At 34.3% G+C, this 17,151-nt stretch overlaps 1 protein-coding gene across 1 annotated transcript in view; it reads right to left on the reverse strand.

The window, feature by feature from the left end:
- Window positions 1-3,903: 3,903 nt before the first annotated feature.
- Window positions 3,904-17,151, reverse strand: part of LOC131689367 (protein I'm not dead yet) — a 51,901-nt gene continuing 38,653 nt past the window's right edge. Inside the window, exons 2-9 of the mRNA XM_058974415.1 lie at window positions 15,030-15,147; window positions 14,229-14,742; window positions 14,086-14,171; window positions 13,777-14,025; window positions 13,505-13,711; window positions 13,239-13,336; window positions 4,978-5,258; window positions 3,904-4,906 (exon numbers count right to left, since the gene is read on the reverse strand). Of these exons, the coding sequence (XP_058830398.1) occupies window positions 4,631-4,906; window positions 4,978-5,258; window positions 13,239-13,336; window positions 13,505-13,711; window positions 13,777-14,025; window positions 14,086-14,171; window positions 14,229-14,742; window positions 15,030-15,070 (1,752 nt within the window). The 5' untranslated portion in view covers window positions 15,071-15,147 and the 3' untranslated portion in view covers window positions 3,904-4,630. The remainder of the gene's footprint in view (window positions 4,907-4,977; window positions 5,259-13,238; window positions 13,337-13,504; window positions 13,712-13,776; window positions 14,026-14,085; window positions 14,172-14,228; window positions 14,743-15,029; window positions 15,148-17,151) is intronic.

Genomic DNA, 17,151 nt, shown 5'->3' on the forward strand with positions numbered 1-17,151 from the left:
TCTGGCAAAATCGAGTTTATTTCAACCTGCTCACCTCTATTGAGGACTAGAAAGATTGTGGTGTGAAGTAATAACCGCTTGATGAATGAAAGTTGTCGTAAATTTTACATATTTATATATTTATTTATTATTACCTTTTAAATTTTTTTTTAGAAAATTTTGCATATTTATTGTACATTGCAGGAATGTTATCGTTGATAATGACATTATTTTTCGTGAAAGAAACGCAATTTCGTTCAATTCAGTAAATGTTTACGTATATGATGAACGTTTTCTTTGTCGCACGAATTCATTTCGTTTATCTTAGAAAAGTTTTCGTATTTATTTGCCTCTTTGTGTTTTCAGTCGATCATTTGGGATCGATGTTTGACAACATCAATTTTTTTTATTTAAAAAAATGGATGTGGCCAAATCTATTTTACTGTGGTACGAAGAAATGGCCGCTTGATGAACAAAAGTTTTCGTAAATTTTACTTATTTAGTTTACATTGCACGACTATTATCGTTGATAACGACATTATTTTTCGTCAATGAAACGAAATGTTTCGTGTATTTTAATAAACGTTTATGTATATTACAAACGATTTCTTTTGTCGCATTCGATCTTTTAGGATCAACGTTTGACAGCACCGATTTTTTATTAATTAAAAAGATCGATCTGGCAAATTCGATTCTATTTCAATTTGCTCATCGTTATTGAGTACTAGAAAGATTGTGGTGTGAAGAAATGGACGCTTGATGAACAAAAGTTTTAGTGACTTTTACTTATCTATTTTACATGGCACGAATGTTATCGTTGATAACGACTTTATTTTTCGTGAATGAAACGAAATGATTCGTTTATTTCAATAAACTTTTGTTTATATTACGAACGACTTCGTTGGTCTCACGAATTTATTTCGTTTATCTTAGAAAATTTTTCGCATTTATTAGCCTTTTATTGTTTACAGCCTATCTTTTGGGATCGATGTTTGACAACACCGATTTTTTTAGTTAAAAAACAGATCTGGCAAAATCAATTTTATTGTGGCATGAAGAAATGGTCGCTTGATGAACGAAAGTTTTCGTAAATTTTACTTATTTATGTACATTGCACGAATGTTGTCGTTGAAAACGACATTAATTTTCGTGAATGAAACGAAATGTTTTGTTTATTTTAATAAACGTCTATGTATATTACGAACAATCTCGTTGGTCGCACGAATTCATTTCGTTCATCTAAAAGAAGTTTTCGTATTTAATAGCATATATTCTTTTGACATTGCTCCGGCAGAGAAAAACTCAAACTTATTCATATAAAACCAACGAGCGATGTCTCAACTGAATCCGTACTGCTCCGGATTCTGGATCAACTGGAGGCGGAAGAGGTTTAGAAAATCTTCCTGAAACCGGCAGATACGGATACGGCTACTAAATAGTCAGACCGAGACCGTCGTGATGATCAACACTTATCTGACGTATAGCAATTGAAGCTCTGTTGACGTTGACGGTTCGACGAATGGTGCTCGTAAATATTATAAAGATATTCGTATATACCAGCGAACAATTCGTTTGCCGAACGAAGCAGTTTCGTAATAAGCCAACGAAAGTCATTTCGTGGTATTCACGAAATACTCGTAATAAAAAATAAATGTGTTTCAATAGAACTACGAACAATTCATCATATGTACGGAAAAATCGAATATTTTTTGAAAATTATCTGTGCGAAACTAATGCACAGCGATTTACGAATATATTTTATCAGTTTATTGTTGAAGACTGTAAGTAAAAATACTCATTAGTTATTAACGGTTGTAACATTTCTTACCAGCAATTACAAAATTTTACGAAAAGGAACCGAAAAAAAAAATTCGTTGATTTTTTTATGAAATAAGTAAAAAAACATTACAAAGTGAGCTTACCCTATTCATAGGTTTCTAGAGTGCCACGCATCAAACCTTTATTATGCGTGGTCTGGACATTGAAAATAATGCGTGCTCGTCCATTTTGGTTTGCACTCTTATGCGTAGTTGAAGTTGGTGTAAAAAATTTCAAATTCTTCAATAACTCTAAAACGAATGACCCGCGCCGCCGATTTCAGGTAAAAAATTTCCATGCTGTCTTCAACAATAATTTATTTTTTACATGCAGTCTTCAATAATATTTTGTGGTTTTAGTACCACAACATTTGCTTGGAACATCATTTGCACGAAAAGTTACAGTGAATAAAGTTATATTAAAAAACTAAATTAAAGGAGTTGCCTTGGAAAACGATAACCTTAAGTTCTACAAGTTCAAGTTGCTCAACAAAATTCTATGATCATTTCTAAAACTTTGTCGAAGACACCAACTTTCTACCTCGTCAGTATAAAAAGTTAATTTTTGTAGTTCAATCATAGTAAGCCATGCCTCAATTAAATTTTTATCAGATTGTGGGGTATATTGATACGAACGATTGCTCCAAAGACACCCTGTGAATATATCCGATGGTTTGGCCTCTAGTGAATTAAGTTCATGTTTTTGGCATTTCCGACCACTGTGCTTTGCTTGCTGGCTCGTGGTGGATTCGGATTGGTTTGTAGTAACTGTTAAGTCAACCGACTAAACCTAAACCTCTTGTATTTCGCAATCTCTATCCATGGAGGCAACCGTTAAGTACTGCTTTAGTAGGGATTGTGCTCTTGTTTATTTTGTTTTGTGTTAATCGTCATGTTTTTATCCATAGCTACACACCAAAAAAAATTGAACTTTATCGTTGACGTAATTGCAAACATGACACAATTCAACAAACCGTAATTTACGAAATGACGGAACATTACCGTGTATCGTTTAATTTTACATGAAACATATACTTTACATGCGCAATGACATAAAATTACGCATCCTACCATTCAGAACAAAGGCTGTATGTGGAGTAAAATTACATGATTTACGAAATAAAACGTCATGTAAAATTAAAATCAAACGTAAAACTAAGTCATTTTTGATGCTCGTGTATGTCAGGGTCAGGAGACGTAAATTTACACTATTTTTTCTAGGTGTGTACTTTTCCTTACTTGCTGTCCAACCTTCGTGATATATCTGACCTGCTCAGGTCTGCTGCAAATATAGTCATCTGTTGAGACATGAACCGATCCGGAGGTGTCGACCATAAGGATTTATCTCTGTACAACTTCTCGGCAGCGGTATTTCACTCTATACCAATGCCCATTTTCGCGATCCATTTCGCTGCCACTCCAACGGAATAATCATCGGCGGTAAAATGTCTCTAGATAACGATATCCAGATTTTCTCCAATTTTGTGTTTTTCCTCCTTAGCTGGCGTTGCTAACCCGCTGACCGACATCTGCTGTCTACTCATTACTGTTGCTAATATCGAAGCTTGTCGAATCGTGAACTGATCCTTCAGAGAAGTCGTCCAACTTGACATACATCCCTTTCCAGCCACTCTCGCAAAGTTTTGTCCTTGGTTTTTTCATTGACTTGTTTCTAGAGTGACCAAACTCAAACGACATTTCATGTGTCAAAACGGTTTTCATTATATTTTTTTCCTGAACAGGCAATTAATAAATTTTTAAAAGTAATTCAAAACCCTCATGGGGAGATTGGAATCCCCAACCCTTCCTTGCGTACCGGCCTGAGCATGAATCATGTTTCATCAAGCTGACCAACTCTGACGAAAAAATCCGGACACCTTCCAGCAACGAAGCGTAATCGTTCACCACACTCAGGTAGAAAGTTCGCATAGCGTACGGGTTTTTCGGCAGAGTTGGTCAGCACATGGTCAATTCGAATACTTCGAGACTACCTGTATGTCAACAGGCATATTGAAACGTGACGGTTCTCCCTCTAAGGAAAGACACGTTGAATAATTAAAATAGTATATAATTAGTCTGTGTGATATGTTATATTAAAACTGGTATATAATTTTTGTATTTTATTTAATTAAATTAAATCTCTGTCAAATATTGTCCTACCAACATATGTCATCCAGATTGATGCACTAAAACAAATTACAAAATCTGTGCTATTCTTAATGTACTTCGTTTCAACTAATCGTGTTGTTTCGTTTTATCTGTAATTGTTCTTGTTAAAATCTATGAGCTCTTAGTACTGATTTTTGCTATTGGAAGACTGCTCTATTTCGCACGCAGAATTGCGAATGGTCAAAATTATAATCATCAATAGTAAATAGACTGAACTTGTAATTTCAGAAACAAAACTCAACCAACACCAACATTCAAGTTAAATGCTTTTCTTTCTAATTTTAATACCATCGTTGGCTGAAACATTAGAAAAAAATCAGTGGATTAGATATGCATATTTACCTAGGTAGAATTAATTTCCACTGAATATCGTTTGAATGGATTCATTTGCCACAGCCACATATTCAACTTCAGGTCTTCTAACATCCTTTATTGAAAACTTAAACCATTCTTCTTTATTGCTTATCTGCGAAAAATGAGGGCTTTTTATCGTGTGAAATGCAAAATGTTTTAACATTTGCCCTTTCTCTAATAACCCTTCTATTAAACCTATCCTGAAAGCTTGCGCACCCGCACACTGCGCACTTAAAACCAGACGTTTTGGCACAAATTTTGGTTCCTACTCAACGTTTAAGTCTCCGAAAAGCCACCTTTAAAATATTCGTCTAGTGTATCGTCATGTTTGTTGGTCGTGCCCAATCCGGGAAGCTGGTTAGTTCTGGATACACAACAGCTCCCCAGGTCGGAAAGCTGGCCCAAACCACAAACAGTGTGAAGATCGATGGCCCAATACCAGCAATGGCCATATCCTTGGTTTGAATGTTGCCCACTCCGGCTACGATGGCATTCGGCGGGGTTCCCACGGGCATATGGAAGGCGAAACTGCAACATAATTGCGCCGGCAGCATCAGATACAGCGGGTGAATCTCGATCGCGATAGCCTGTGGAGAGGTAGAACAAGTACGTGTGTAATCACATCTTACCCAAGACTGTTAGCTGTGAAAAGTTTTACCATTTCTGCCAACACCGGCAGCATGATATTACAAATTGCCACATTGGAGGTGAACTCAGTCAGTGTTGAAGCGGTGAGGCATACTACGAACAGCAGTACTAGCGGTGGCAGCGTTTTCAATCCGGATAGCGATTGGCCCAGCAGCGCAGACATTCCGGAAACACGACCACCTTCAGCCAGCGCAAAACCACCACCCAGCAGGAAGATAAGACTCCATGGTACTTTCTGGTGAATGAATTTCCAGGTAATTAGAGCAGGGGTGGGTTCACTTGGGAGGCGACCTGGAAGGCGAATAAAAATTATATTTATGCATTATATGGATACTTAAGGGGTTACATATGTTGAGGTTGGCCAAAAAACCCATTTTTTATTCTTCTTTCGTAAAGTTCAGGTTCTTAAGAATGTTTTCTCAAATTTTTATATAGATCCGGGAAGTGGACGCAAAGTTATAGCGTTTTTCATGTTGCTCCCTTACGGAGGCGTGGCTTATACTTGAAACTTTAAACGAGATTATCTCGAAATCATGTTTCCCGAAAATGTTTTTGTTGTGACTACGATTGCCGAAAAAGTTTTCAACCGATGTTAAAACTTATTTTTTAGCTTTTCGTAATTTAACTGCCGTGTCCTTGAACGATTCCATTTTTTGGTCAAAATTTTCATATTAACGTTAGGATTTCTTTAACAATTTTTTTCAGGTGAAAATAGTTTTGTTTATTTTTGGTAAAATTGTCCCCGTTTCCAAAAAGAAGAAAAAGTTTTTTCAATCAATCTTTCAAGAACACCACAGGTACATATACTAATGAATTTTATTTTGTTTTATGGTTTCAGTTGAGCTGTTGGACTGGAATCATAGTTACGGAAAACTTCCTTGAAAAACGCGTTTTACGGAAATTGCTCTAACTTCGACAATTATTAATATTTTTATTTTCAAATGGATTTTGCAAATTGGACATTGTACTACCCTAGACGTATAACAAGTATTTCATAAAAATATATACCTTTACAAAAAAACAAACTTTTCAGTTTTTCCCGCATTTCAACATATATAACGCTTTGCGGAAAAAAATTCTGAAAATTCTGGATTGCTCGGTAGCTATTGATAAGAAAACTTATTCTCTATCGTAGTGCATAGCGGCTCGCAACCTTTAAGACCTGATCAAGTTGTACCAAACGACGATATTGTCAGTAAAGCAAGTCGGAAGATTCTGCTTACGCTCCGATGCGAACATAAACTTCATCAAACTGGACAGAAAACAGTGTAGTTGTTTGCGGATTGATTTAAGAGGCAAGCAGTCATCGCTAATAATGAGCTCCTAAGTGCTAGCGAGTGGAGGAGATTCCGAGAAGTCAATTGAAACAAAACATTCTATGTTGATGGATCGAAACCCGAGGAGTTAACTGGCTGCGGAATGTCCTATCACAATCACCACAGATTCTTACAAAGTCAGTAATATGATCATTGACACTTTGCCAACAGATAACCTATGTTCTATAGAATTGCCTTAATTTGGATCCCTTCGAAATCATTCCGCGTAATGGGAAGATGGACACTTTGGCGAAGGTGGCTAAGTATTAGCAAGTGATATTTCTGAAAGACCAATTACCTATAATCAATTTTTCAGTATTTCGTGTCAGGGAACGCTAGAAAGTATGCAAATCTCATGTAACATGAGACTTAGGAAGGCGACTACATTTCGTTTCAAGAGGATGGATATAAGTCGAGACTTAATTAGGGTGATGTCCCAGTTCATTTCAACTCATTACATTACATTACGCCTGTGGAGAGCTTGAGCTTGTGGCGATGGTTATCGCGACATCAAATATATTGTCTGGTCGTGCGTTTACTATTGTGGTATTCCTCAAAACGAACAAAATTATTTCTTGCATCACGAAACACCGATGTCGCGGGATGACCTGCTAGCTGCCCTGATCTTAACCCAATATAGACGAATTTTGCGCCAACTCGAACAAATGATGGCAGCACCCTCTCAGATTTTAATGAAACTTTCTGTACATGAGAACTTTGTCACAAAAAGCAACTTTGCATGCTTTGTTTTTCCAAAAATGATCTAGACTGTCTTTTTAAAAGGGCCAAACTTTTTTTTACCATTTTTTTCAAATGGCTGTAGTCTAAAAATGACAAATCTTACAAAAAAATTGTTGGAGTGATTTTCACAAAATTAGTCAAATTTTTTAATCAAAATATTGAAAAAATTCTTCATCAACTCCTACACTGAAAAAAAAAATCGATTTTAAAAATTTAAAGTCGGTTTACAAAAAAAGCATTTTTGATTTGGATGGAATTTTGTTCCAAGATAGATAATTATGTTTCCTACCTACCGTCAAAATTTCAAGTTGGGCACATTCAAGGAAAAAAAGTTGTTTGAAAAAACTTCTTTGTCCAAACTGATTTTTTTTCAGTGTATTTTTATCGAAAACTGAACCAATGAAAGTCATAATCATCTCAGAATCCATTTTCCCAACTCCTAATTGCCTGATACATGCAAAAAGTATCAGTAACGAATTGGGTATATATTCATAACAAAGTTGAATGAAGACTGAAAGACTGGAAGATTGGAGGACTGGAAGACTGCAGTTCATTTGTTTATCTCAAAAATGATAGATTTTATGAAACAATTGACAAACTTTTCTAAAATATATTTTATGTCTGATAGACCAGCAGAACAAGACAAAAATAAGAAAAACTTCGCAAGCTTGTGTAGATTACAGTCAAAATATGAATTAAGTGCAGAATGGCATTTTTTGCAATATCCCATGGAGAAGGACACTGTGATGCTATTGGTGGCACTCTCAAGCGAATGGCAAAAGGAGCCAGTATTGCTACTGTGAAAATTCCACAACAACTCCCCGAATGTTATATAACTGGGCAATTGAACAAACTGATAAAAATATCAAAAATTAAATTTGTGCCACATATCCACTGAACACTAGAACAAAACGTCAGAAGAACTCGAAGAACTGTATAATAACGCCAAAACAATATCTGGCATTCAGAAATTCCACAGTTTTGTGCCTATTCCTGGTGGCAAAGTAGAGACGAAAAGGTATGCTAATTCAGAAGATGAACCAAAAATATTTACCTTGCTTAGAAATAATACAAAATATCATGCATGAAGATAGTTTTAAGACAAATTTTATATATAAACATAAATAAATGATTATGTAAAATTCAATACATAATGTTGTGGTTGTTATTTCTTTCCCTGATCTTTCCTCAGCATTAAACAAGAAAATAAAGAAGTAATAATGGAATATTTGTTTAATGACATAAACATACATACCTTTTTGGGACAAAAATATCAAGAAAGTTTGAATCTACGTAAAGGCATAAAGCAATGATTTCATTACATCACACTTATAGTATTTTGGTAATACATTATTCAGTGAAATAAACAACCATAAGTTTTAAAAAATATATTAATATTTGGCGGAGTTATGGCTTTTTCCCCGAAACCCTTTTTTATTTAAGAGGTTTCCGGTGATGACGATTGAAGACCAATAGATTATCTAAAATCCCAAAACTCAAAAAATTTCATTAGTATATGAGAATTCTTCATCCCTTAACGATTAGTTGAATAAATAATAGTTTTTTCCTGCATTCGACAACGTTTTTAGTAAAAAATTGTTGTTTTAAGCTCTAAAAATTGTACTAAAAAATTCTTATTCATGAAACAAAAATTTAAGCATAAAAAAGGAATCGTTAAAGTAAGAGAAAAACTAATTACGATCAATTGAAAAAAATTTAAGAAAATCGATTAAGTAGATTTTCGGTAATCGTGATCACGGAAAAACCATTTTTAGTAAAACGACATTTCGAGATAATTGAGTTTAAAATTTCGAATTACCACTGCTCTTGGTAGACGAAGCGTGCTTGGAAGCACTGTAACTTTCGATCTATTTCTCAGATCTCTATAAAAATTTGAGAAAACAGTCTTGAAGAGTTGTATTTTCAGATAAGGTAATAAAATAAATTTCGATTTTTTGAAAAATGAAAAGGTATGTATCCCTTTAATAAAAGTATACTTAGTTGCTAAATTAGACAATATCTTTTCACAAACTGAGTTTTATTAAATTCTGAGATGATTATGACTTTCATTGGTTTAGTTTTCGATAAAAATACACTGAAGAAAAAAATCAGTTTGGACAAGAAAAAGTTTTTTCCTTAAAATTTTTTTTCCTTGAAGTGCCCAACTTGAAATTTTGACGGTAGGTAGGGAACATAATTACCTATCTTGGAACAAAATTTCATCCAAATCAAAAATGCTTTTTTTGTAAATCGAGTTTTAAATTTTTAAAATCGATTTTTTTTTCAGTGTAGAAGTCGATGAAGAATTTTTTCAATATTTTTATTCAAAAATTTGACTAATTTTGTGAAAATCACTCCTACAACATTTTTTTGTAGGATTTGTCATTTTTAGACTACAACCATTTGAAAAAAATTGGTAAAAAAAGTTTGGCCCTTTTCAAAAGACAGTCTAGATTTGAATTTACGTAAAGGCATAAAGCAATGATTTCATTACATCACACTTATAGTATTTTGGTAATACATTATTCAGTGAAATAAACAACCATAAGTTTAAAAAAATATATTAATATTTGGCGGAGTTATGGCTTTTTCCCCGAAACCCTTTTTTATTTAAGAGGTTTCCGGTGATGACGATTGAAGACCAATAGATTATCTAAAATCCCAAAACTCAAAAAATTTCATTAGTATATGAGAATTCCTCATCCCTTAACGATTAGTTGAATAAATAATAGTTTTTTCCTGCATTCGACAACGTTTTTAGTAAAAAATTGTTGTTTTAAGCTCTAAAAATTGTACTAAAAAATTCTTATTCATGAAACAAAAATTTAAGCATAAAAAAGGAATCGTTAAAGTAAGAGAAAAATTAATTACGATCAATTGAAAAAAATTTAAGAAAATCGATTAAGTAGATTTTCGGTAATCGTGATCACGGAAAAACCATTTTTAGTAAAACGACATTTCGAGATAATTGAGTTTAAAATTTCGAATTACCACTGCTCTTGGTAGACGAAGCGTGCTTGGAAGCACTGTAACTTTCGATCTATTTCTCAGATCTCTATAAAAATTTGAGAAAACAGTCTTGAAGAGTTGTATTTTCAGATAAGGTAATAAAATAAATTTCGATTTTTTGAAAAATGAAAAGGTATGTATCCCTTTAATAAAAGTATACGTAGTTATTAAATTAGACAATATCTTTTCACAAACTGAGTTTTATTAAATTCTGAGATGATTATGACTTTCATTGGTTTAGTTTTCGATAAAAATACACTGAAGAAAAAAATCAGTTTGGACAAGAAAAAGTTTTTTCCTTAAAATTTTTTTTCCTTGAAGTGCCCAACTTGAAATTTTGACGGTAGGTAGGGAACATAATTACCTATCTTGGAACAAAATTTCATCCAAATCAAAAATGCTTTTTTTTGTAAATCGAGTTTTAAATTTTTAAAATCGATTTTTTTTTTCAGTGTAGAAGTCGATGAAGAATTTTTTCAATATTTTTATTCAAAAATTTGACTAATTTTGTGAAAATCACTCCTACAACATTTTTTTGTAGGATTTGTCATTTTTAGACTACAACCATTTGAAAAAAATTGGTAAAAAAAAGTTTGGCCCTTTTCAAAAGACAGTCTAGATCATTTTTGGAAAAACAAAGTATGCAAAGTGGCTTTTTGTGAAAAAGTCTTCATGTGCAGAAAGTTTCATTAAAATCTGAGAGGGTGCTACCAACTCCGAAAACGATTTGGCGCGAAATCCGCCTATAGAACATTTGGGATATTTTGTTTCAGCGTGTATTTCTAAAAAGACGATAAATTGATACAACACTTTAGCTGAATATAGCAATTCAACAAGCATGGGAATAAATCGACGCCTAGGTCCTGAAAAAACTGGTTGATTCAATGCCACGACGTCTAGCAGAGCTCGAGCTGGACGTCTTGAAGCTCGAGGAGACTGAACAAAGTATTAAATTTCGTATTGAAATCTAATTTGAGGATAATGGTTAATTGGGTTTTGTACGATATATTTATTTCTTATGAGATGTTTGTAAATGAATTCATTTGAAAATAATTATCAAACAATAAAGTCAAGATATAATCCATGTGACTTTTTTCGGTTCGAAGTATCACATAGAGCTTGATTCACTTTGGTTTTGGTTGTAGAACTATTATTTTAAAATTTTCATGGTGTACTGAAGCAGACGAATCAAGTTAAATGCGAGTGAATCCTTTCTTGAGCATATTTTTATCTTGTAAATGCATAATATGAAGAAATAAATACATCATTTTTTTTCATTTTGCATTAGAAGACTCCCTTAAGAAAAATTTATTTAAAATTTTAAATAATCAGAAAGTGAAATTATGACTAGGGAATAAAAAAAAATTAACAGCTTCGGTTTAATAAAAAGAAAGAAAAAATATATCCCGATTTTGCTCTTATTCCCACTAGCCAGACTAAAATACACCAAGGGGTCGATAGAAACAGGTCTTCACTGTATTCTCCCTTACGACAAACTAAATGGGAACTCAACACACTCTAATTGGTTTCTTGTCGTACCGTGTACTGTCGTGATGATCTCAAAAGCATTAGCTCAAAATTACGACTTCTCCCTGCTTTAAAGCTTAATCGATAACTGAACAGTAAGCTAACGATACAAAGCTCCACTGAGTGGAATGCCATAAAGCTTCAGTAAATCAAAAAAGCTTTAGGATGATTACACTGCTTATCGTGCTTTGCCGAATAAGTGAAATTTCAACAATTTTTCGTTCTACTACAATTTATCAAAAGAATTAAAATTTTAGAAGTAATAGAAATTGTAGGTTGTATCTATTACAAACGATATTTGTATAAGCACATGTAAGTCATAATTTTTTTTACTAAATATGCGAAATTTCTGTATTTTTACGTATTTTTGTAATGTAGAGAATATAAAACTGTTTTCTAAAAACTATAGCTGATGTATTCAAATATGTAGGACATCGCATTTAAATGAAAGCTTTTTGCAAATAAGTTAAATTATTGTACTTCTACCAAGATTTCATTTTTTTTATAAAACTGTAACTGTAACTGAAATTAACTAAAAATTAGGAGTACGTCATGTAATTTGGTAAATATGTTTGAACATCGGATAATCGAGTTACGGATAATCCAATCTGGCCTGAAATTGTGTAGTAGTGGTTATACTTTTTGAATATAGCGTCTGGTACTTATTATAGTAATAGAGCCTATAGTTACCCTATTTTGCATCTCTTGCTTTCGATTTAAGAAAGGAAGATAATGGCAGTATCAAATTGTTTAAAAGGTGTGTAATGATAAGGTCGGATTATTTTCTTTATTAATTATAAACAACATTGTGGATAAATTAACGGTCTGTCATATGAATTACATCATGATGGGACATTCTTTGCTCATCTTGAGATATTCATTTGACTGCTTAGGGTGATGGTTCACTCTGTTTTACCCTGTTTTGAAAGATCGTTTATTAATTTGGAATGGCACTGATAGATAACATTCACTGTTGGCATCACTGTTCGTAATGTGGAAGGCTTCGCTCGTAAAGCTCTTTCCGAGCAGTTCGCGGTTTGTATAGGATTTTCCATACAGAGTTTTGCCTCATTTTCATTATTGCACCATATAGTAAATACTTAGGAAATCATCTACCTTTTGAAGAATAGCTGCAAATCAAGGTTTTTTTAATTTTCAACAATGCACTGCTAATAACTGAGCCGCAAAGAACTTCAGTAGATCAAATTTCTTGTAGAGTATCGCAAAACTACCCACAAAATACTCCGTCAGTACAAAATGCAGTGAAAAATAGGTAGTAGGTATGTTTTCTTCATTCATGCATGTGAGCTTCGCGAACCTAAATATTGACAAATATTCACGAGTGAAGATTTGACGCTGCTCTTAAAAATTTCAAGTTTCATCGTCTATTTGCAGTTTTCCCATTTAGTGACCTACTGTGAAGCTTTCAGACTGCTCGCTTGGTGTGTCGTTCATGATTAATTAGTGAGCACAAAGTTTTGGCTACTTTGTGACCCATAGTTAGCAACAGTCGCGCGAGTGAACGAATTTTCCCATGCTTGCTCACACACGCACACATAACCAACATATTTTGTTAGGGTTTCACACGCCTGTTTCAGGAAAATCAACATCCAACATAGCTATTCAATGAAAGCCTTAACATCCCCGGTATAAAATCGACAGAGTTCTTAATACATACCAGGATTCCTTCTGAAAAATTTCAAACAACGCCAGTTTGCAGGAACTACGAATAGCATCATGACGACGAATATAGCCGGAGTGGCGTCCTTGATTTTCCTGTAAATTACAAAATGGGAAATTAAAACGACCAAAGCTACAGGTAGGAGCGATGTAAATGGCTATGACAACATTTTGAGGCCTTGTATAGCATTTTTGACTAAAGGGTTTAAAGGAGTAATTGGTCCTATAATGAGCCACTAAATTGCTTATAAAAATAATACTTACACGCCTGGCAGTAGATCGGCCCATCCCGTAATAAATCCAGGCTCTCGCAGGAAGAACAATACTACAGAAAGCACGAACAGAAATGCGACACTCTTCTCGTGGGACGACATTGGACCAAGTTCATTATAACGGGTCTCAATTACACGACGAGCCACAGCTTCGCCTTCTTTGCCAATCTCAGCTGCTTTGGCTTCAGGGCTGTTTGGTCTGAAAATCGAAAAGCCTAAATTAGCTTATCCGTTCTAAACGACGCGACAATTCAGCCAAAATACCTGAACATTCCCATGAAAACCCACTGCAGATATACCCAGGTGAGATACGTGTAAATCAGCATACCGGGAACGTTGTAGAACATGTATCTAGGAAAATCAATGCCAGGAGCGTTAGGAAAACGACTTTCGTAGATGCCTTTGAAGGTCAAATTGGTTCCTGATCCAACGATCGTACCGCAACCACCAAGAGATGACGCATAAGCAGCTCCGACGAAGTAGCAGGTTGTTATCTTGGAAGGTTTCAGAGGTCTACGAAAGACAAATGACACCATAACCATAGTTTATGTTAGAATATGGCAGAATACTAACTCATCTGACTCCTTTTTATCTTTGCCAAGCATTCCTTCCTCCTCACTGGACTTCTTTGGTCGAACATACATTTCACACAGCCCTTGCTGGAAATAATTGAAATGTTTATTTTCGTCATCATATCATAGGTAAAATGCTCATACCGATTCCAGCTCTTCCAGCACAGCCTGCATAATCGGACACATCATTGCAACCGCAGCCGTGTTCGAGATCCACATCGAGATGAACATCGTAACTGCGATCAGACCGAAATTCAATCTTCTCTGACTGCATCCAATGATCGATATAACTTTCAGCGCCACCCTTTTGTGTAGATTGCAGTACTCGACCGCTAGGGCAATGATGATACCACCGATAAACATCAGCATGGTTTCCTTCATGTACATCATGGTAGTCCGGTCGGTGCTCAACACCCCGAGAACCGGAAATAGTACGATCGGCAACATTGACGTAATTGGCAGAGGCAAAGCTTCCGTCACCCAGTACATCGACATGATCAACACTACGTACATACATCGGTAGGCAGGTGACGTATCAATGAAGAAAACTCCTGCCGCGATGATTGGAGCAAGAACAACCAGCAACGCCCGCCAGTATACGGTGATAAACTTGGATATCCGCCTGCAGCAACCCACTCTGGGGGCAGCTATCGCTTCTCTGCAAAGAATAAGAGGGAAGGTAAAAAGATCATATCAATATTAATTCTCCAAAAGAGGTAAAGGGTTTTTTGTAAACAAACTTATTTTGTTCATTATTCCGCTGTCGAATTGAATTTCATCAAAAATGCACATGAATCAACATCTTTACCCTTGGTAGAAACAATTTCAAATGTTTTCTGGGTTGAAATTATAACAAAATCAGCAAAACAGTTTGTTTACAAATCTTATTAGCCCTATTCAAAAGTTGATATGGATATCGTATTTGTTAAAGTTCGATCAACTTACAACGCGATCGCCTCTTCGACGCCATTCGTCTTGGTCGCCATCGTGTCAATTAGGGTTCTGAACGGTAGTAGAGCTAATACTATCTACCCTTCCGGTTGAAGTACATTGAACTAAGTGTCTGCAAGAAAGAGAAAAATATTAGAAATGAAAAATTGAAAAAGGTATAATGCTAAAAGAATGGGTATTTTCGTATATTGTCAGGATTATGTTGTTGCCGATACATGAAAATTAAAAAATATATTTTAATGAATTCATTGTAAAATATTTGGATCGAGGGCGGCTTGATTAAATAATTCTGAAGCTTATCAAACATTTTTAAGTGTGGTTTGAAAATTCACGTAACAGTAAATATTTTATACTCAAGCATTTTATGTCCAATAATGTCATTCTAATCTAAATTGCTGCGTTATTTTGTGTAATGTTACCGTTTCATAAATTTGTTTTCTGAAAATCATTTAGAGCCGTTTTTTCCTCTTCGTTTAAGGGGTTATATACAAATTGTTGCAAAAAAGTCAGCTAAGTTCGTGATTTTTTTAGTGTTTTGGCAAATTTTATTTGAAAAAGTGAAAGACTGTTTGTTGGTAGCACTATCGAAGATAGAAAAAACAAGTTTAATTAAAAATATTCCAGGTTGTCGTAGTTATAGCCCATCCCCCGAAGCATGTTTTTGGCAGAGGTTTGCGGTGAACGCTCTCCCAGCCGAACCACTCAACTGAAATCCAAAAACTAAAAGGATTATTGAAGAAAAATGTATTGTGGTGTACTTAAATGGATCAGTTTCCCAATATTTTTTTTCTTGCCAAAAAACATGTTGGTCGAAAAATTGAGTTTTGTGGTGTTCAAAATTTTAAACAAAAATTCATTGCAAAGAATCGAACATTTTTTGATGAAAAAGGAACCGTTCAAGTACATGAGAATGTTAATACAAACAACTCAAAACAAAAAATTTTAAAATCGGATGAATTGTTTTTGAGATATGACGTTCACCGCAACGGTACTTTTCAAAAAACTTCATTCCGAGATGATTGTGTAAGTTTTGTGTAGACTTCATTCGTAAAAGAACCAGCACACGGCAAACGGCTGTAATTTAAAATGTAATGCTCCGATCTGGATGAAATTTTGCACCGAAATTTTCAAAAGTATGTATTTTCAGAATATTCAAAAAAAATTATTATTTGAGTTTTAACTTTGTATATAACCACTTTAGTTTTAAAACTTATACAAAAGCTGGACGTTGCTGCAAATATTGTCCCTTAAAGTTTCAGATCATTCCTCGAAAATTTGTAAAAGTTTTTTTTATTAGTAGGATGGATTGATTAGTCATAAACGACTTCTCTTGTATCTTACAAAATTTATTTACTTCATTTTAATGGTAATGGGATTAATAATTTGAAAGATTTAGAAAAGGTACATTTTATGTTCCACGTGCTGGTAAAGTGGGAAAATTATAGACGACATAGGGACAGAATTCAAAATCTACCAAGGTTTTGTGCATGACACTGAAAATTATCATTTAGATTCCAAATATATGATTTGTCGTGATAATTCGTTCACAAAGGACGCTTGCCTTGTGAAAGAAACCATAGAAAGTTTCAAATGCGCTGATTGTCACGAAAACCCTAAATCGAATTTCTGGGTATGTCTTATTCGAGAAAACAATATGAATTCTCGTTCAAAGCTACAAAAAACAACATATAAATTTTTTACCTACTTCATTAGCCATTTAACAAAACATTTTTAAACGTGTCAATCCACTTCTAAATAGAAATACAACTTCTCTACCTACACAAGGATCTTATTTCTCCATTCTATATCCTACAATGGTACGTCATCTCATGCTTCAGTCACAGGTAACGCGGCTAAAAGAACGATGACTACCATGCTTCCAATTTCATATCCACGCAACGCTTCCTTTGCTCCATTGTATCTAGGTAGCGTTACAGAATAAAAATTGAATCTTTTGTAGCAATCAGTGTTTCAGTTGATGACTGTAATGCTAAATTCTACCTCATTGTTTGAAGCTTTTCAAACTGGATGCGAATTTTCCAACAAAAGTGAATTTAAAGTTTAATGATTTTAAATAATCATTTAAATTTATTATTTCAATGCTCGTTCACTAAAA

This window comes from Topomyia yanbarensis, chromosome 3 (genome assembly GCF_030247195.1).
Source record: "Topomyia yanbarensis strain Yona2022 chromosome 3, ASM3024719v1, whole genome shotgun sequence".
NCBI classification, from domain to species: domain Eukaryota; kingdom Metazoa; phylum Arthropoda; class Insecta; order Diptera; family Culicidae; genus Topomyia; species Topomyia yanbarensis.